The 21,968-nt window shown below is 37.3% G+C and overlaps 2 protein-coding genes across 18 annotated transcripts in view; one reads left to right on the top strand and one right to left on the bottom strand.

Annotated features, from left to right (window-relative positions):
• Window positions 1-70: 70 nt before the first annotated feature.
• Window positions 71-21,167, bottom strand: LOC106615221 (caspase-3). Of its 2 annotated transcripts, XM_070105769.1 has the most exons (5): window positions 20,954-21,165; window positions 1,274-1,635; window positions 1,040-1,215; window positions 811-964; window positions 71-610 (listed from the first exon to the last, which is right to left on the bottom strand). In XM_070105769.1, exons 2-5 carry the CDS (start codon window positions 1,602-1,604, stop codon window positions 222-224), a joined length of 1,050 nt encoding a protein of 349 aa, XP_069961870.1. In that variant the 5' UTR covers window positions 1,605-1,635; window positions 20,954-21,165; the 3' UTR covers window positions 71-221. The 2 variants fall into 2 exon arrangements, with proteins under 2 accessions (XP_069961870.1, XP_069961871.1); XM_070105770.1 differs by lacking the exon at window positions 811-964 and having other exon boundaries at window positions 1,066-1,215; window positions 20,954-21,167.
• LOC106614530 (collagen alpha chain CG42342) overlaps window positions 3,881-21,968 on the top strand; it is a 175,302-nt gene continuing 157,214 nt past the window's right edge. For 15 of the 16 annotated variants that reach the window (XM_070105766.1, XM_036369794.2, XM_036369737.2 and 12 more), the window contains exon 1: window positions 3,881-4,457. The gene's annotated coding sequence lies outside the window, so the exon portion shown is untranslated. Of the gene's footprint in view, window positions 4,470-21,968 lie in introns of all 16 variants that reach the window. The other variant, XM_036369704.2, reaches the window with a different exon arrangement.

The raw sequence follows: 21,968 nt of genomic DNA, 5'->3' as shown, positions 1-21,968 counted from the left end.
TAAAGAGAAAAATAAAACATATTTAAAGAAAATATTTCCTATACAGATTTCTATATTAAAAGTTTACTACTTCTCTGGGTGTACAAATATATCTTTATTATTCAAAAACTTAAAATTAGAAGAATATATGAAATCTTGGTGGTATAAATACGAAGCACAAAATCGTAAATGCTAATAAGAACAGAAAAGGATAATAATGATTTCGTCGGGAATGGTTGCATTTAAATATAATGCTGCGGACCACTGGATAGTGAAGAATACTCTGTATTCATATTGAAAATCCGATCTAATTTTGTTTCAAAGTCCTTCTCTTCATCGTCATCTGGAAAATCGTTGATTTTAGCATCGGCATTTTTCGGCTTGACCCTTAGATAGAATGTTTTGGTGAGTGTCGACATAAAATTCGGCATTTCCTTCTTTTCATTAATCAATTCATTATCGCTGTAGGATTGATACTCGTACGCCACTTTGCGATTAACGGCGGTGAGTAGTCGCAGCAATTCGACTCCATCGGTTTGTGCTTCCTTGCTCTCGGCTGCCTCATTCAAAATACTGCAAAGGCTTTGTATGAACCAGGCGCCACTAACGCTATTCCGAAACGAGTAGTAATCTATACGAAAATAGACATAGATAAGTGCTTCTAAATAATATTTGAATATATTAAGTTAGTAGGAAAGAGAGAGGGAAGATAGAAGTAAGTAGAGTACACACGTAATAGACCTATTCGTAAACGAGTGGTAAGCGGACAGTCATTTCAGCTATAAGGTTTTAATAATAAATATATTTTATATATGATTTGGTCATCTCTACCTTCAAATGTGGAATACATAACCAGAATATCAGCTGTTGTTGGTATGGCATAAATTGTTCGCTCGGACATACTAGAGTTTGAGAACATCGCTCTCTGGGAAAAGGTACGTGGAGCTATCAACACAGGCTGTTGTATGCGTTTCCCTCGACATGCCTTAAATAGGAGCGGATGAAACATGGTTCACATTAAATTGAGTATTCTTTTAATGTATCTACCCCTCGCTATTACCTGGATAAAAAATAATTTCGGTTTACCCAGTAAAGTGGGGCAGTTGTCACCGAGCAGGGGCTCCCACAGCTCTTCCGTTGAATAAAAATCATCGGCCGCGCATACTTTGCCTTTATCACCATGTGTCATAACGACCAAAACGAAACAATCATATTGACTGTGATCCTCAGTGGCCACTGCATAAGCGAAATAAAAAAATAGAGAATTCGTTGACCTAAAGTCAGAGGCTAGTACCTGAATTTAAAAGCGTTGATATTTTCTTCTTTTTCAAATCATTATAAACGCGCACATCAAAACCATAATTTTCCAAAGAAGCTGTAATATCCTTGCAATCTTTCTCGGCGCCATTACGGGTCTTTTGCCCCTTAATATTCTTGTGGTTGAGTACAATGGCAAGACCGATGTATGGATTATCAGTTCTATAATCGACCTCTGTCGTTGGTCGTGAAATTATTTTATCGTTTTGTGAAACCTTGGGTATTTTTGGCTCGGCTTGTAGATTTTGGGAGCTTTTGCTTTTGTCCTTTTTCTTACTGCCGAAAATCGAAATGTCCCGTTCGTCCATTATCTAGGGTTGTCTGTTTGAGTATGTTGATCTGAAATCATATAATATATTGTATTAATATATACATGAAATTCCGCATGTAGCTCTAAGAGGAATATAAATTAGATTATAATTTAATGTTGAAGAAGTTTTTGTTTTTTAGAGTTTTGTCGACTTAATGTAAAAATGTGTGCACTTTATCAAATTTCCAAATTCTCCCATGTTAATCTTATGATGTATTATTAAATATTTGTGTACATATTGTATATCTATAATAGAAAAATAGTCGTAAAGAGCAATCAAAATTATTTAAAAATTTAATATGTAGGAATTGTAAATGTTCTCTAGTTTCTTCAATAAATTTAATTTTATGAGCCTCCCGTTCTTCGTAACGGATATTGGAATTTTCTGCGGAGCTTCATTTTCTGATTCAAAACTTCGGAAAAGTTGTGGATCATTACAGAGCGGAGCTCTCAGGTCTAATACAAATCACACAGTACGTTCCAAGAACGATTGTTTTTGCTTTGTGTTTAATAGAAATGGGGTCGTAAAATGGTTGTTTACACCAAATACAAGATTGCGTATATCGTTATATATTTATGTAGATTCCAATTTTTATCCCGAAACTGTTTTATTATCGAATGTTGCAATCTTGTCTCCATCGTTTTTGATACGTTCTGAGGTATTGCTATGTTCTGTTCTGAGTTGATCCGCAATTCCTATCATGTTTAAATAATAATTTATATATATTGTACTACATATTTTTGGCTAAACTAAAGTATCTTTAGTCTCAACGAATTATTTCTCACTTTCATCTACTAAATCTCAGATTTGATTTTCATTTATATATGTACGATAGCTGACTGGTTGGCTGTGCATATCAACACCTACAACAACAATGTGTTAGTGGCATTTATTATTATGAGTTCCGATGAGTGCGCCAATTTGATTTCGCCACCATTATTAGCTGTCTAACGCCTCGTGACTGATGTATATCCCGCCCAAAAACGGAAACACTCAGCACCAGAAAGCGTGTTCACACAGGGGTTGAAATTCTACGAAAACTTCAAGCCATACTAGTTGTTGTTGTTTGCGAACATACTATAGCGCAGGCGGAAGTGGGTGGAAATGTTCGGAAATTGTAAAAATTCATCGCAGACATTTTGAGGAAATGCGCAGAAATTACACATTGCCAATAAAAATCTAATTAGCTGATAAAGCGGTAAATAACTGTGACTTCTGACAACCACAATGCGACAAGTAACTGTTTTTCACCACTTGAGTAACCAAAGCGTTGGTACGTATGTGTGAGAGCGCGTATGCACAGAGAAGAGCGGTGCGCGCACGACGGAAGTCGGAAATGACGACGCGGATGAAGACATGGCATATCGGCGCGAAAATCGCAAGGAAAGAAAAATTTAGCTTTGCGCAATAACGCAAGAAGCCAGCAAGCAATGGAGGATTTTTTAGGGAAGTTTTAGGCGACATTATATGGCAGTGTGAGATGCGCCAGCTATTAAGAAAGCCTCGAATTGTTTAAGAATAATATATTTGTCTTAAACAATTTCGAGGCTTTCTCACTCACGTCGTCTACGGAATACATTTTTATGCTGAAAAACCTCCTCTATCACGGCTTTTGCTAATTGATTTTATCAATAATACAATCGAGCTTTAATAATTAGATTACACTGAAGATTTTCATTTCTGCTTATGATTATGGAGATCTATAAAAAGTAAGCTGGAAGTCTGTTTGAAATGTATCGTGGAAAGTAGTCTAGCGGCAGCAATCATTTTTCAAGGAATGAATAGGCGCACTTGTCCTTAAGATGTAATCTAAGTGGCCGAATTAATATTAAAATTTTTCATATGTGAATCGATCATGTTAACGAATTATTTCTGACAACTCTTGAACTTTTTTTTTGGGGCAAACCAAAGGTGCCTGCACAATTTTTTAAAGCATATAATAAATATATAAGAGATAAAATCAGAATAATGTTTAATTCAAGCAAATAAGTCAGAAATGTATGTGTGATATTATTTGAAGAATTCATATTAATGAAAAAGTGCTTCTCAGCCTTAAACATGTTAACTAAAACGAGCGTCTACTGTACTATCGCCAGCTAAGCAATTGACTTCAGCTAGCACTAATTCCGCACCACATGATGCCCACATTGACTTCACTCAGCAGTATTTGTTGACTACGCTCTCTCGCGCTCGCAACTAACGAGCAGCCATCGGAAGTCACACGAGCGCCACCGCTACCGACAGTTTCGGACTCAACGGCCAGGCAAACGCAGCATAAGCATTCAGTCGAAGAATTAAAGTGGTTTAAAATACATTTATGTTGACGGTTACGGACTCAACGCAGAAAAGTCCACAATATTCGAATGCAATGCAGCAGACGCGTTAAGCTGTATGCAACAACAAAGTGTGCGCACGTTGTTAATAAATAAAATTGTTAGCAATAAAAATAGATAGCTTAATAAAATGAACAATAAAGAAAGTAAATCAATATATATGTAAAATATTTGCACACAGATGCGGTGTTTACGTGAGTGTAAAAAGTTCGGTGCATAGAAGAAAGTCAAGTGAATTGTGAAGAAATATTAAAAGTGGAGTGTCATCGAAAATTAAAGGAGCAAGTTGAAATTCTTAAAATTTAAAGTGAGTGAAATGCATACTACCAGGCAATAAAGTGACAACAACAATAATATCGCAAACGACAGAAGTTAGTGAAAACCAAAACATAAAGAACGGCAAGTCTAAGGCGGGGTGGATTACAAATCAAATAAAATACATACAATCCGATCCGAACGGAAGAGGCGAAAAAAAAAGAATAATAACAACCGCCGCGCGGCGCAACTGAATTGTCAAGTAAGAACAACGGTAACTACAACAACAAAAATAATAGTAACAACAAGTAGTAAAAGCAATTCAAGCAGATGGCTGACAAAAAGAAAAAAGCAAATCGTGGGTGTGAGTCTGTGTGTGTGCGTGCTTGTGTGGGAGGGTGTAGTACGAATTGAGCGAATGTGTGCTAAATGGAATGAGTGAACAAGCTAAAAACACAATAACGGAATAACGCGCGATAAATGCGAGTCCTGCTGGCTAGCGCTTGAGCTTGCAAGCGTCAATGGCAGGCGGCCACCGGTGTGTGCATGTGGGGGCGCTTGCTTGAGTGGGTGCGGGAGTGTGCTAGTGTGTCTAGGACATTTGTTGGGCAAAGTGCAGTGCAGGTTTAAGTGCCAGCGCCAGAGCACTACGGCTGAAACGTGTGCCAATTAACGCCGAATCAAAATTTGCAAGTAAAATTCGGTTGAATGCTGCGCGACAAAGAATCACGGCGATTTTATAATGAAATTACGATTTATTTAGCAGGAATAATATTACTAGATTGAAGTTTGTTTGTAAATGAATGTAGGCAATTTCCTAAATCAGTTCTGCCATGAACTGAATTATATGAGAAAATTAAAATTTAATCGCATTTTTTTTGCTAAAAAAACAATATTTTTGTAATAAAAGAACTTTTTCCACAAATTAATAACCTCTTTTGGTAGCATCTCTTTTGCCGATAACTCCAAACTATTATTTGTGCAATAGCTTGCCGCTAATATAACGGGTTTTCTTTTTCAATACTAAAATGTCCGACAATCATTTCTATCGCTAATGAAAGGCGAAATCCGCATCATTCTATTTATATATTTTATTTTGTAGCTATTCTCAATAAATAAATTCTCATGTACCAATAGACCTTATTTCTGAAGTACCTTAAATATTGTAAAAATCAGCTTAAATGCACGTCTATTATATGTATGTACAACTATTCCCAAATATACAAATCGTTTTTCGAACCGATCGGTTTATATGTAGTTAGTCTATTCAAAAATATACATCAACACTTTTCAAGTATTTTTTCAGATATCGAGCTGCTCATTTGTTTGAAGCGCCGATACCGGACCATATACATACATATGTATATAGGCTGCCATACAAACTGATCGATCGAAAGATATGATTTTTTTCCTTACTAAGTAACCTTAAATTGGCTTGATGGAAGTTTATATTAAACAGCGTCGCTAGAAAGAACTAGCATAACGTTGGACGGTTACGTTTTCAGATTTATTTACAAGTTGCTACAAAAAATGCATCTGTGAAGAGTATTATATGTAGCTTTGGTATCGCCGAAGTTAACATTATTTGTTGTTTTCGTTTTTTATTAGATTCGCAAATACTATGAATTACGTTTTGGGATTGCAAATATTTAATAATATTTATGAAATTTTGGTTCTAAGTTACTACACTTAGATCCAAAATAGATCTGGATAATAAAGTATCACAATTGAATCGTTTATTTAACAGTATGAATAATTATTAAATCGTTGAATTAGTCCTCTGTTCACAGCAATTAAGAGATAAGGCATATTTTAATTTTTTTTTTTATATGCCCAACTGATAGTAATCAAACAACACCGAGCTTGTGAAAGCATGAGCTTTTTAAAAATTTAAGTATCCTGCTGGCCTAAAAGGAATTAAGTTATTTATTTGTAGTTGTAGACATATGGCCATACGAGCACGAGCAACTATTACAATTTTATTACACTTGCTTTTATTATTAATGAACGATTCATTTCTGAGCAAATACGCTTGCAAAAGCTTTTATGATTTTATGATTACTAACACATACGCTCGGCCAATTGGTTGTACAATTAATAGCCAAGAATTGATATGCTTAGAGTCGAAGCCTTGGAGTCGTAAACTGAGCGAACCACAATCATCAAAATACGGTTCGGTCAATGCAATTTCCGACTAACGCCTGACTAACGAACGGACTGTATGACAGAGTCACTTACTGCTGCAGCTACATGGTCGGTCGGTCGTCAAGTTTTGACTGGTGGCGTACCACAGCACTTCATATCAGCGTGCTATAATAATAAAAATGCCTAAAACTACTGCCCTACTTCCACCCTCAAGCACAAGCACTAACACATACAGACAGCAGCCCACATTTCACGCTTATCCTGCTTGCGAAGTACTTGGAGCGCGCACTGCCGACGGCTAGAGTATGGCGGACTACGCAGTACTTACAGGCACTTTAACCACTATCGAAGTGGCAGACGCTCGAGTATCGTCAAGTAGCCCAGAATGGAGTAACGAAGGCATTGACGCTTTGGCGTCATTGCCGCCTGGGATGCCTTGGCTGCTGCCGATGTCTGTGCGCTCAGTCGATGAGCAGGCAACCATTGACACACTTACAATGGGTGGTAGGCAACAATTTCTGCAGCTTGCAAATAAATAGGAGAACAATAAAAGCACAATCTCGCCGGAAAGTGATTGCAGATTGCCAAGTGAATAGTCTAACCGTTGCACTCGGCAATATCAGGAATTATATTGTAGTGCCTACACTTGTCCACTGAGCGGCCTTCGGTTTGTGGGTAGAGGAGCGGATAACTATTTGAATTTGGATTGATTAGAGGTTGAAGCTATATTTAATGGGCTCCTGTCGCCTGCCTGAGTGAATAACTGTAAAAATGAATATTAGTGTTGTTGTTGCTAGTTTGTTGCTAGTTTGGCTGCAATGTTTCTTTTCAACTTGACCATGTACCGGCAGTTGGTGCTGTACTCAGCAACTTTCATCTCTTCAGCTTGGATTGTTTTGTACTGATAAGTGACCAAAGGTATTCAAAAGCAATTTCTCTTCATAGTCTAACGCCAGATATTCGCAGTTAGTTTTTGGTATGTTCGATGTTCCCGATAAATGGAGAAAACTTCGGTCTCCATTAGATTTTGACTCGTGTGGAAAATTTACTCGTAGGTTTAATTTAAAAGTTATCTTTCGGGTTCAAATATTCTTTGCAGAAGCGTAAACAAAGATATAGTCGTAGAAAGTTTCAATTTATGGATTCTTGGCGAAAATAGCCTAAAAAGAAACGATGAATTCATACGCGCTTTACATGAACTTGAACATAGTATATACATCGGCTGAATTATCTCGAATGGATATCAATTTTGCAGCTCTGATTCTGGGGCTACCTCGTTGAGCATACTATGCTTTTTATTGATCAAATCCTCGAACAAACCTGTAGGGCTTTTATAAGTAAGAAATATCTAAGAAAAATTCGTTTCGAAAAGTAATATTACCTCTTATTATCTCAACTTTACTTTGAACAACTAGTTCCCAGATTTTCTTCACACAGTTTATGCTACTTGTCGTACTACAAATCTATAAAATCTTGGGTGTTTAATTAAATCAATTGAACTTTAAATAGTTACGAAAAAAGCAAGTCTGGCCTCACACAAAATTGCTACAACAAAGATAAATACAATACAACAAATCGAGGCATCTAATTGTGTGTAATTGAGAAAAAGGCGCGTTGAAGCGTTACATATTTGACTTTGGCGCAACACGCTGTAACACCAAACTCACACCCTTTATGGCCTAATGATAGAATTTACAACAACACAACGCACAACGACTTACAACTGGCCGCAATGAATGAAATGAAACGCACAATGAAGTGGCATGAAGTACTCACCAGTGAAGAACTGAAGTGGAGTGGAGTGCCATTGAATTGCGATGAGAGAAACGATGAAGCAACTGGTGCAGCAGGGGAATGCGGCAGTGTGGAAAAAATCCGTTGATGAAATAAAGGTTGCTGGTGGCGCGTTAGCTAATGTACCATTCCCGATGTTGCCACCGATGCTGTCGCCGCTTTCACTGGTGTAGATTATGACGGCTGACGGGCAATAGTTGATGGGCGATGCTGGTGGTGGTTTGTGTGATAATGAACGAAGCAATGGCGACGATGACAATTTTATGAACTTAAATCAACCCTCTCATTTGTGTGTTTGAACGGCGGAGCAACAACAATTGACTAGAATGGTCGGAAGTTGAACTGAAAGTCAAGTCGAGCGAAATCAAATGCAATAAATGCTACTCCATAAAATGCCAATGGGTTACGTATAGCAACGCTGCTCTTCGCTATCAACACAATTAGTAGGCTAAATTGAGTAACCGGAGGCGCGACGCGTTATTAAGCCTCACAACAGCGGATCTGACATACACACAATCGCAAACATACCTACTACATTTATATAACTATGTATATATGTATTTATAGGGCTGGAAACATTCTAGGTGGCTGCGGCATAGCCCCAGCGGCAACAACCAGATTCGCAGCAGCAGCGCGTCATTAGAGCGCGAAAGTCGTTTAGCAGCGGCAAATGCGCCATGATACATTTGTTCTCTGATTGTGTTTTTGCGAGTATTGGGGGTTGTGGCAACGCCGCGCGACACAAGTATGAATTTCTACGCGCAAAAATATTCCGCTATTTGTGCGTGTTGTCAATGAACCTGGCTGTCATAGCTAAAGTATAATTGCTGCAATCGTTCGGCGTTGGGAATTTTCCAAGTGTAGATGTCAAAATGGATGAAAAAATAAATACTGAAATATATATTGTGAATGACGCTACCCTTTAACTAGCGCATATACATATGGACACAGCTTCAAAAGTGTAGTTAAGCACCAGCGCACATATGTACAAGTATGTACCTTAGCACTTAAGCAACGCTGCCAGTGAATCAATATGCACACAAGTCTGCTTTAATGATAAAAACCGGCACATCACATTTATTGATAACGGCAAAACGAAGCGAGCAGTAGCAGCCGCTCACCACTGTGCCTGTCCATTGCACAGAAGCAGCAGCAACAACAACCTCCAATCAAATGTGCACCCCATTCAACAATTCAGCAATTCATTCGTTCCTTCCTTCCTTTTACTTTTTCGTCGTACTTCCTGCATTGTTGTCGCCGATGGTTGCTGTGTGTAATTTTATAGTCATAACAATAAACCTTTTATTATAATAATAGAAAATACGGAAATAATTTGGAAGCACTGTGTGTTGTGTGAGAGCGCTCAATGTTGCTTTGGAGTTGTCGCTACAGTTTTCGTACTTGCAACATGCGAAATAATGTGAGAGGAGCTTGCTTTGTGTATATACTTTTTCATAATTTTTCACATGGTATTCCTCTTGAAGCATATCAGAATTCAGTTGTGCGAAAGCGAAATCCATAGTTAAAATTTTTATATGTGGAGAGCATCGAATTTGATTAAAAATTAGAATACAGAACTTACTGAAAGGCAGAATTGGATACACTTTCTATTAAGAAGGCATTACTTTGCTCAATATTCTGTATCGCTGTATCTACTTTCTACAAAACGTTCGCATACCCACATGATCATGAACGATAAGTCAATTATATTTTTTTTTAAATCTTTAGAGCATCAGCTATCTTTATCAACTTTATTTTACGGACATGCAAACCATTTTGTGGATCTTTAGATTTTTTCATCAATAACTTTTGGAATTCGACGCGTATCTTCTGTATGTTAAGTCTAACTACAAAAGTCAAGTTTAGTTGCTTTGAAGATATAGGCAAGTAGAAAGTGTTTTTCTAACATATTACAAATTTTATATAAATGATGTTCAGAATAAATAATTTGGCTTCAATTTTTTTTTATATAGTTACCATAGATAACACAGTTTAAAAAAATCAAAGTTCAATTTTACTCAAGTCCGATTTAATGTATGGTTTCCTTTCTTCGCGGCTTGACAATAGCGATATCTTGGTACTTCCTTGGAGGATATTATTTTAGCTTAAGCCTCTTCGTAGTTGTCGAGTAATATCTCAATTTATCATGCAAACATATCATAAAATCAGTGCGCCTCGAAGTGTCGAAAAGCGTTCAAAACGTTCCGAAGCGACAAATTGAAGAGCGACCACTGATATTCGACGAAATGTCTCTTATTAACATATGTAAATATATATTAACCTAACACAAGATTTTCCCTCGCTCAGTCAACCGTAAGGAATACCACTTCTTCGCTTTCTTAATGTTGTTTCATTGACTTGTGATCCGTAAGACTAATTTATGTCGAATAAGTTTCGAGCAAGTTTTTTCTAAAATCAGTTATATTATATAATATTTAGACGATTCAATTTCAATGAGGAGTACTATTAAAAATCTAGAAGCAAGTGTAATCAAAAGCAGAAACCTGCACTGTGTTTGCGTTTTTTTCTTTTGACCTCAAAAAATATTATTTTTCACATGTAATTTTCTCAAATCCTTACTTCCCTAGCGGGGAGGGACCACAACTACTAAGGCTGTTAACTGCAATAAAAAAATATCAAATGAGCTTTGGCAAGGTTTTCCAAGCAGTTATTTTGGATTTCATTACAAAGAGTATTAAAAAACACAAAGCAAAGAAATTCAATGACAGAAACCTGGGCTTTGTTCGCGGTTCTTCGGTTTTCTCATTGGAGTTTAAAGAATATTATTATACCAAATGCAACATGTTGCTACAGAGTATTATAGTTTTGTTCACCTAACGGTTGTTTGTATAACTAAAAACTATTCGAGTTAGATTTAGAGTTATACATATATAAATGATCAGGATGACAAGATGAGTTGAATATCGAGTGATTATCTGTCTGTCAGTCTGTGCAAGCGACACTTGAGTAAACATTGAGATATCTTGATTAAACTTGGTACCCAATTTCCTTGGCGGCAGTGTTGGTATTGCAGATGGGCGGAATCGGATCAATCCCACGCCAACAAAACGCCATTAATCGAAAACTGGCATTCCTACATTACAGTGCGAAATCAGACAAAAACCACGTCTACTTCCAATATAACACAATTTAAATTCCATCTGATTCTTTCACTTTCCGGTATACAATTCAAGAAGGAATCAATATATCGGGTTAAAACATTGCACGAATAGTGCCTTTGCGGTGTGCCACCTTATGACCAAAAATTGTTCAAATGGGATCAAAACTATTCAAGCCACCAGATACCGAATACGTGAACCCGACTTCCGATTGCGAACTTTTTGTCGAAAGTATTGATCAATCTATGAGATATATTATTAAAATTCGGAAAAGTTGCAAGAGTATAAAATGTTCGGTTACATCCGAACTTAGCCCTTCCTTACTAATTTTTCATATATAATTTCTCCAAATCCCTACTCCCCTAATAAAGTTGCGCTCACATGCATACATTCATATGTAGAATATTCTGGGGAAAATAGTAAGAAATGCATCATCAAAAGGGAGAAATTTATTCTAAATCATGCAGTAATGACCGACATTCTACGAAATCAGCCGACTGTTGGCGTATAAAGCGAATGCGCCGTTGACAAAGCTGCAGGGTGGAGTGAGCACGGACTCATTCACTCATTAAATGCGCCGTTTTGTGAACGGCAATGCGGCAAAGCTAATGCGAAAGAGCGTAGGGCAAATGAGCGGTGATGCCTCGCTATCAACGCTTGAACGGAAGGTGAAAATTAAGAAATTATTGCCGCATAATGGAACGACTGAGTTTAAATACATTTCAGCACTAGTGTGCGTATGTGTGTGCGTTTGCGAGTGTATTTCATAAATAACGGTCATGGAATACTTGTGTGACGACTGACGGGGCAACATACCTGCTATGTGGCAGCTGTTGCATCGCAAATTGGTTGCTAAAGAGCTTTTCAAACTTGTGCGCCACAGCAGTGTGGCAAGTGGGCACAAGTGGTGCAGATGTACATATGTATACATGTGTGTATCGAAAACATGTCGGCATGCCGCACTTCGCGCATTTTTATGTTTTTGCACTGTCACATTGCCGCTGCAGCTGGTTGGTCCAACTTGCAACTTAATTACGCGTATTTTTGCTGACTTGTCATACATGACAACCAACATACACTCGCTTGTTGTTTTTGTTTTCGTGTCATATGAATTTTTCGGGCTCTTCAGCCTCCACAAAAACATGCACTCGAGTGAATGAAGAGACAAAAACCGAAAATTCCTACCACAATGCAACGATGTAAGCGCAGTTAGTTTTTATTTTTTTTTAATAACTCAAGGTTGATTCGGTCTCCAAAAACTGAAAAAGCATTAAGGAAAACAAACTCGGCCAACATGAGTGAGTAAGTGCCGCTGCAAGTGCCACCGTCGTCGGCATAATTAATTTAACGCGTAAAAGGCCTCCGCAAAAATGCAAAAGTTACAACAACAGCCACCTCTATGCATATCAAAAGCGAAGTGTCGCTCAGAAGTGCAGCAACCGCATTCGTTTGGTAAGCCAACAAATGCAACAAATCATTTAACTGCCGACTTAACGCCGTTGCTTAGGTTGCATGATGCGGCAGTTCGGTGAAAAGCGCCTGCTACGCTTTGTCAGAAGTCAAGCTATGCTAACCCAAGCGGAAAAGTTTGCTGTTTAATGAGAATGTATTTAAGAACACAGTTTTTCAGCTTAAAACTTTTGGTATTATGAAAATAAACGGATTTTAGGCAAGAGAGAGATGAAGTGAATTTGGTGTCAATATCTTAGCATCTCTTTATAAAGAGAGCTATGTGAATATGAAGTATGATTTTCAAAATTTTGTACCGACTTGGCTTGAGCCTTACATTGGAACAAATCTTTCAAATCAGTCGAGTTATTAGAACTTGAATTCTCCTTAACGCATCCAAAATTCAAAAAAAAAACTCTGCAATTCACTCTATCTTTTTATCAACTTCCACACAATTTCCCGGCGGGCTCACAGCGCTCGTCTCACAATGCAATTACGTGTAACACACGCATTTAGAAAGGCTTAAATCTCTGCATCGGTGGCTTAAAATTAAGCTGACAACAAAAGATTGCTGCTGCAGCGTGTGCCGACAGAAGCAAAAACCGTAACAACAACACCAATGCGGAAAAAAAACTTACAATAACCACAGTGTGACAAGCTGCTCGTATTACACATTTGAAAAATTGCATGCCACCGGAGAGCAGTGCAAATTACTTAAATGCCCATTTGTGCGCACAAAAGCTCCAGAAGAATGTGAAGGTGCGGTGTCTCTTGAAAATGTGTACTAGTATGCATATTCATACGCATGACCACGGTCTACACGTGTACCTTTATATATCCAAGTATGCATATAATAGGTAGTCTGCATTAGGGTGCGCAAAAAAAAAAAACGTTTGTGAAAAATAAAAGCTTTCGGAGGAGTTACTTATTCGTAGATAATGGACTTAAAAGTAATCTGTTTTGATATAAAGATTCAAATTCAAGAAAATAATGAGAAAGATATAGTCCACAAAAGATTTGTTAGAGAGAGACGTTTTTGTATTTGTTGTAAGGCTTTTCGAGGGTTATTCCCTGGGGACTCCAAATTTTTTTTTGCTTTCTTATCTTTTCGGTGACTGAAGTTGGCTTTGCTAAAAAAAAAACAAGAGGAAGATAGTTGGTCCAAACCAACGATACAAAAAACTCGGCCTTTAATTACATTGCCGTTTATGTTGTTTTGTTGTCAGCACGAATAAATTTAAATTGATAATTTTGAAAGTGAATCTCCCAAGGCTGAAATTATTCAATCTTGGTGGTGAACCAGCCGTTTAGAAACATTTCCTCCTGAAGATAGCGGCTATACCACTTCAATGAGGCACTCGTACAAATTCAACTCGATAATTTTGTTGTTGTTTACACATGTTATTCTTTTGACAAGACAGCAGAAGCTAGTAAAGAAATGACGAATCGAAGACAGCTATAGTTTTCGTGTCTTCCTAATAATAATATCCGGTATAGATTTATTATTGTAATTCGACAAAAAACAGTTTTTTAACCAAAAGATGCAAATATTATCGACTTGAAATTCCAGACCACATTTTTAACACACCCTAATGAGTATATTTGAGTAAAACAAGACTCATGAAAAATCTACCAGGCCATCGCTTATGCCTACCACACATTCCTGCCACCTTTGCGCCGAACTTTTTCGGCAGCTAATGTGACCTGCTGCCACCGTATGGCTGACTGTTGGTGGCGGTGGGTGCGCCAATGCCATTGGTAGCCATTTCAGTGCTGCATGTGTGCGCCTTCAGTATGCGACCGAGCGGTTCACCGAATTGCTTGCCACACGGTGGAAACATAAATGCTTAAGCTCACTTGCTGTGCGCACCTCGTGCTATCTGCATAAGTCATCGCTGGGCCCAATAAGTGTCTGTTCGCTTCCACCGCTGTCGCCTCCTTCGCCGTCGGCTTGTGTTTGCTGACCGGCTCGTCTGTTTGCCATGCGATGTTCTTTCTTCGCCAAACAAACAGCGCTAAAGCATTCTCTGCGGCTTTCAGCCTCTGAACCGAGACGGCACAGGACACAGATACACAAACGCCACTGTGTTTTCTTTCTTTTACAAAGTAATTTTCTGTATGCAACACAGTCGACAGTCCGCTATTCACTCGGCAGATTGACCGGCTGATAGTTAGGTGGGTAAGATGCCGTTGCGCGAGACCTTTGCCACTCTACCTCTGTCGCTCTGTTTACATTTTGTCTTTTGTTATGGACAGTAATTGCTGCCGCTGTGTATTGCTGTATTGTGTGTCGTGATTGCTGGGTTTTCACACCATTTGCGGTTGCACAAGCACACATGCGACCATACATATTCATGCGAAGTCATTTACATGTGTTTCGAGTTGTTGTTTTTTTTCTGTACTTCTGGTCACACCAGCATGCGTAACAGCACACCTTTGCACCCAGATGAGATCTGTGCATACACATACAAATGTATACATATGTGTGTGTATGTGTGACTGGCTTTCAACGTCGGCTAGGTGAGTTTAGCTGCCACTTTGTTGTGATATATGGGCTTGTGTGGCAACCACTTTGAGCGAACAGGTACACATGTGCTCTCACATTTCATCATAATTTCAGGCTCTAACTGCGTCTGGACTATTTATCGCAACACAAGTGTGTTTGAGTAGAAAACCTGCTTGGACAAACAAAGATTCTTCCGGCTTCACGTTTATTACTTAGAATCCATTTGCAATCCTTCCGCAGAAAACGACTGCCTTACCTGACTGCAATTGATTCTTTTAACATATGTAATCTACTGTAGACATGTGTGAATTGAGAATTACCAAACTGTTAACTGGACAAATATTCTTCTCCCGAAAATAATGTATTTGTTGAATTAAGCACATTGGCAAATTTTGACTAATTACAAGTATAACAAAACTGAATATAAGTGGAATGAGTTTTATGAGGTAGCAATATCTCAAAGAGGAATCGAGAATATTGACGCAATCTTATGAAAAACTTATTTCTCGGTTTTGAGTATTGTAGCAAGTTAGCCTTCTACTCCGCAATGAGTCTTCGGGCATCCAACTATAACACGAAATCTTTCAAAATCTGCTATTGGACGATATCGGTGATATACATATTCTATAATAGTGCTATATCAAGAGATATATATTAAAATATTCTTAAGTTTTGAAAAGATTTTAAAAAAATCTGAACGAAAATTAAAACAAATTTTAAATTATAAATAATTTAAATAATTAAAATTTTATATATGACTGCTTGCAGAACAGACTCAGAAATATTTTGATTAGATGCAGTTTACAGAAGGAGCTTTATTTTAATATCCACAAGATTATAAGTATATTACTTCATATTTTATATTTTAATGTAACCCCTGTATGTACCGTAATCTTAAGTGCCGACCTTGAACACAAATGTCACAGTTTTAACGTAAGTCTATCCAAAAGTCCTGCAATAACGAAAGAAACTTTGACATATCACAAGACATTTATTATTCACCTGCATGTATTTTGGTAGACACCCGTACACAGTTATCTCCTTCAAATTCGAAAATACATACACACACGTGAGTCGTGAGTCTTAGCAACTAAACTTGGAGCATTTTCAGTTACTATCTCTTGTAAAAGATGCTAGCAGACATTGTTATTGCTAAACAGCTGCAGGAGATATGGACTCGTTTACTCGCACACACACACACACGCATACGTATGTATGTACGACGAGACGACTCGTTGTTATCCTCAGCTGTACAGCATTAACTACTATTTGTTTAGTAAACTAAAACCATCACCGCAAGTCGCTGTCGTGTTTATCTATTCGTACGTCTTTCCCTCACTGATGGTGCAACAATTCGTGTGGATATACATACAATATGTAAATATATATGTATGTTGATATAAGTTTACAAAATAACAGGTGTATATATACATATATCATTACTTATATACTTGGAGCATTAGTACTTTACTGACTCGCATATATGTATGTGTACATATATGATATCGGTGTAAAAAACTATAGCGGCGTTAAGTGCCATTTTCGAAAAATCGTCTTATTAAGTTTCCAGTTTTATAACTGTTTTTGAGTATTAAATATACTTGTTGATCGCATAAAATAGATTTTTAGAAGCATCTACCATATATAGTTATGTTTAGATAAAGATTTTAAATAATTGTGTTTCTAAGACCTCAAAAAACCGGTGAAATTTGCAAGATCTGAACTACAAACTTTTTTTCAGACTGGACACAAAGCTATGAATGGCAATAAACAGAAAGATAATCATCGGGTATTGGAATTCAACGATCCTTAACTCTGTAGGTTCTTCAAACCATCATAGCATGTTAAAGAAGCTGCAGCCTAAAAGACGCTACATATGCAAAACATTTTAGCGCTTAAAGATTCACGTACTCTAAACCGAAAGTTCTAAGCCGAATGTCTTAATAAGAATAGGGGAGGGTTTTAAATTATTACTGAGACAACGAGAACCCACCTTTCAAATCAATCCGACCAAAACTAGCGGTTCAATGAGGACCGTGAACTTGAGTTAGAGCTGTCAAAGCTTACAACAACACTTGAAATTATATATGTAAATGAGTTAATCAGATAATTAAGTTACAGAACTTAATATAATTCCGATAATAAAATCCATCGTACATTTACCGGAGAAATCCATTTCCGCAGACTGTTTTCAGAAAATTATTAAAATTTAGATCTCTCCAAAGTTTTTGTTATTCGAAATATAAGCTTCTAGTTCTCGTATAGTTCTCAAACACCTAAAACTAGACGTACTAGTTAAGGGTGCGTTCACAAGGTGTATAGCGTGAAGAGGCTGATGGTTGACTGGGCCGCTGCTGTGACGGTAGAGTTGTCTGCTTGTTCGATGTGCCGTTGTTTACTCAGTTGTGATTGTCTGTTTATTTGCAATGGTGTGCAGTTAATTGTGATTACGCTTAACTTTATTAAGCACCTTTTTGTTTCGCTTCCACACATGCACACGCACAGATGTGTGCCTCGTATGCGTCGGTTGCACGTTCAAACGAGTTGAGGCAGAATGCCGTAACCAAAACAGAGAAGGTAGTAAAACAACACATTGCGCACGCACAAACATAAATAAGTCGAAAGAAAATGTGGCAAGAAAAATCGCACTTAAAACAGGCAGAGCCAGTGTGTTATAAAGGGTGGTCCAAAATAGAGTTTCCGCTGTTGGGAAAAGGAAGCTTTCGCTGGATTACACAATTTTCTTCTAAATCTTATTGACACCTTATCTTGATAATTACCACATTTTATTTATCTATTTTTATTTAATTAAGTGATACTTTAGTGATCCAAGGCGAAGGCGTTTTATATTATTAAGTTATGTTAAATGTGAATTTGGGTAACCCTGTTACGCGTATGAGCATCGTTACAGTGCATTTGGAGTCAAAACGGCGTGTGGCAGCAACGCTTGCTCGTAAAAATTCCTTGCAACACCGCATTCAGTTGTGAAAATTTTACAGAAAATAAAGAAAATGAAATTCAAAAAGAAAATCAAAAACAGGTAAAACAAAAATTAAGGCAACACAGTTAGTGTTATGAGCATGAATATGTGTGTATGCGGGCACATTGCAGCCATCGAAATTCCGGAAGCATTTGGTGCACACAATTGCGCGGACGCCGCACTTTAGAAGACTATGGAAGCAAGTGCTGGTTGATTTGCAAACCACACACACATACACACATACAAAGTAGGACTACGTGTACTGCAATGCAAGTGTAAAATTGAAATTCCAGAAATAAAGCGTCAATATCTATATGCACCCTGCAGGAAATTGCGAATGTAAAATGAAATTGATCACCCGCAATGTACGGTCTATGAAGAGGGTGGAACTTGTAACTTAACTTTATAATTAAAAGCTTTTATTGTTCAGTAAGCTGGGAATCGGCACAAGCCCGATATTATATATCTATGCCGCAATATATTCGGTCACTCCGATTTATTGCGGGTCATGCAACGTGCGCGCACTACAATAACGTTTGTGCTGAATTTGGAAACCACTTGCAACGCCAAAGGCTTTTAATCACTCCAGTCAAGTGTCTCGATGAAATGTGTATGCAAGTCCACTCTTACACACGTGTGCGGGTGTGCTTGCAATGGTAAATAACTGTAAGCTTAAGTGTGTACACTTCTTGAAATGCCATTTCGCAATCATTTGGTTTACGATATTTGCAAAATGAAGGGTTTCATGAAGCGTCATCTTGGCCTTTCAATTAGTTCAATTAAGTTGTTGAATGTTATTCTAATGGCCGGGGATCTTATGTGACGCTATTCCCGTTATATGTAATTACAAATAAACAATTATCGTTCAAATTATTTTTATACTCCGAACAGGGTAATAATATATTAAGTTTGCCACGAAGTTTGTAACACCTATAAAGAAACCCTATAAAATATATACCTATATAAATGATCAGCATGACGAGCTGAGTCAATTTAACCATGTCTGTCGGATCACTATAGCATATAGCTGCCATACAAACACAACGATCGGAATCAAGTGTTTGCATGGAAAACTTTTCCATTTGACGAGATATCTTCCCAAAACTCGGCATTGGTTATTGCCTAAGGCAATGGTGCGGTCTCCGAAGAACTTGTTTAGATCGGACCACTATAACAGAATTTTCAAATCTAATACTTTAACCAAAGAACTTGAGCCAATTCAGTCGCATGAAATGCACAATCTACGAAGAAATTTAGTAAACGTTTTATCGTAGTCATTTATAATTGCTAAACTTTAATTTTTTTTTAATAAAACTCCTGTAATCGGATCTTGTATGTCGACAAAGCGCTTTGAGATCAATACAAAACTGCTTAGGCGTTTTATTTCTATTTCCACCTGCTCACCGAAATGTCTGCAGAAGGTTCCCATAGGTTTAAGCATTGATCTCGGGCTATCAAGAAAGAAGTGTTGAGATTTTTCTACCTCGGCCTCTTCCAAACAGCCTCTACAACCAGGATGCGGAAGGATTCTCAACCTTACCGCGTAGGCACCGATAAGACAATGACCATTTAAGAAAAGGGTAAGTTTACTGAGGGCGAAGAGCTTACTAAGCCTCCTGCAATTAACTTTAGGTAAAAAACGGTCTTGCGATAGAGCGAGAACTAATGGTAACACAGCGCTAGCCAAGCTCCCGCGAAGCGCAGCAAACCAGTATTAGTAGGGGATCAGATCCAACCCGTACCCATTTTATTGGTAGCGGGATGCCTTTTCTTGGGAGTTCATCTGCTTTGCAGTTACCTGCAATTCCGCTATCGCCTGTCATCCATGCTAGTCTTATCACGAAGCGACACAATGCCGTTGATAGCGAGTTTAGGTATGCCTTAGGCTAGCTTTGGTTAGTCATTCTTTAAGTAAAATAAAGTTTATATGTACTTTGCTAAAAACATCTTGCAAATTCTTATTGGAAAACCCCTTATTTAAATTTTATAAATTACATAAAATGCATACATACATAAGCAATTCTAATTAAATATGAGATATCTTGTTAGTATTTGGTAATAATTAAATTGTAACGTTTGCACATCGTTGTATATTCGATTTGCTCATTTAGTTGGTAAGAAGTCCATACTTCTATATTCATCTAAGTTTTACATACTTAATTATGTTTGTTGACGTGTAAACTTTACACATACTCATTTAAAGTGCTCAATAAATAAAGCAGCGAGAGGACGTTTTGTTGTGCTCTCCGATAAGACACTTCGCTCGGAGCCAAACAAATTTTAGAGTTTGTTATTAAAACTGCATATATAAATATTCATACACTGAATGCACGTATAATTTTCAAACGGGTGGCACTTGATTCATGCGAAATACTGCTGAGTCGTGTAATTGATTTCTAAGAAAAACCAGTTAAGGTTGATAACATATGTATGTATTGTATATGATAAATTTAAAAATGGCAACAGTTCGCAGAACTTCCCTGAACTTTATAAAAAAGAGCTAAAAGAAAGAAAATATAGAAACACTTTGATTTCTTTTTCCTTTTTCTGCAAATTACACAATCTAATCAGCAGATATACCTGCGTGCAATGAATCACCCTTTATAAATACATAATTCACTAACGTATGTGATGCGTGCGATTTGCATCAAATATTTGGCAATAGTGTGAGCGAATGTAAATAGACTTAGCACATATGTACATATATGTATACACAAGAGTGTAAATAAACATTACCAAGATCACTACGATTATCAAAACCTTACCTTAAACTTGATACTTTTTATTGGTTTGCTTGCTCTTTTGAGTCGGCGTTTTTTGAGTTTGATTGTTTAGCTTTTTAGTAGCTACTCTTTTCTTCTTAGTTTCATTGAGTTTTCTGTGAAATATCTCACGGATCGCACACTCGCACACTCGCCTGTTTGTTCATTCGCTCCAAAGCGATGCTAACCGACCGAAAGCGAATTTCATACTGAGCAAATCGCTCAATATTTAGCTGAAAGTTGCAGAATTGCACGAATAGCAATGAACGATTAAAATTTTCAATATATAAATGCGCTCCCACAAACGTAAATACTCATGCACATATTATAAAGTATTAGTGAAATTATTTTCTTTTATTTATTTATTTATTCCGGGGAAAAACAAGTACTAAATGTGTCATTTTTGACTACAGTGGCTTACAATGGTAATGGTACCACTGAGTGTTTCCTTAGTTTTAAATAATTTAAATGGAAATTTCGTATTATTTCAGTTAAATAATAAAGCAAAAGTTTGACTTTTTCCACCCTGAACAGAGTAAATATATAATACAATAAGTTTGCCACGAAGTTTGTAACACACAGAAGGAAATATCGGAGATCCTACAATGTATATCTGTATATAAATGATCAATGGACGAGCTGAATTGATATAACCATGTCCATGTATCTGACCGTTTGCACTGTATAAGCATGGCACTTATGCTATAGTGCATCGATCTAAATTTATTCAGATATTGTAATTATGCTTTGAATGGCAAATTTTGTAAAAATATCTCTTCGAATGAAAAAGTTTTCTATACTTGATTCTGATCGTTCAGTTTGTATGGTAGCTAAAAGCTATAGTGGTCCGATATTGGCCATTCCGACAAATGAGCAGCTTCTTAGAGAGAAAAGGTTGTGTGCAAAATTTCAGAGATATATCTCAAAAACTGAGGGCTAGTTCGCGTATATACAGACAGAGGGACATGGCCCGTCACGCTGATCATTTATATTTCTATTTTATAGGGTCTTCGAAGTT

Source organism: Bactrocera oleae, chromosome 2 (genome assembly GCF_042242935.1).
Source record: "Bactrocera oleae isolate idBacOlea1 chromosome 2, idBacOlea1, whole genome shotgun sequence".
NCBI classification, from domain to species: Eukaryota; Metazoa; Arthropoda; class Insecta; order Diptera; family Tephritidae; genus Bactrocera; species Bactrocera oleae.
This window is presented reverse-complemented; position numbering and strand designations above follow the sequence as displayed.

Coding starts and splice junctions, on each gene's coding strand:
- LOC106615221 (XM_070105769.1), bottom strand. CDS start 1,604: ATGGACGAACGGGACATTTCGATTTTCGGCAGTAAGAAAAAGGACAAA. Junction 965..1,039: donor CGAAATTATTTTTTATCCAG/GTAATAGCGAGG, acceptor CTCCTATTTAAG/GCATGTCGAGGGAAACGCAT. Junction 611..810: donor TATGTATTCCACATTTGAAG/GTAGAGATGACC, acceptor ATTTTCGTATAG/ATTACTACTCGTTTCGGAAT.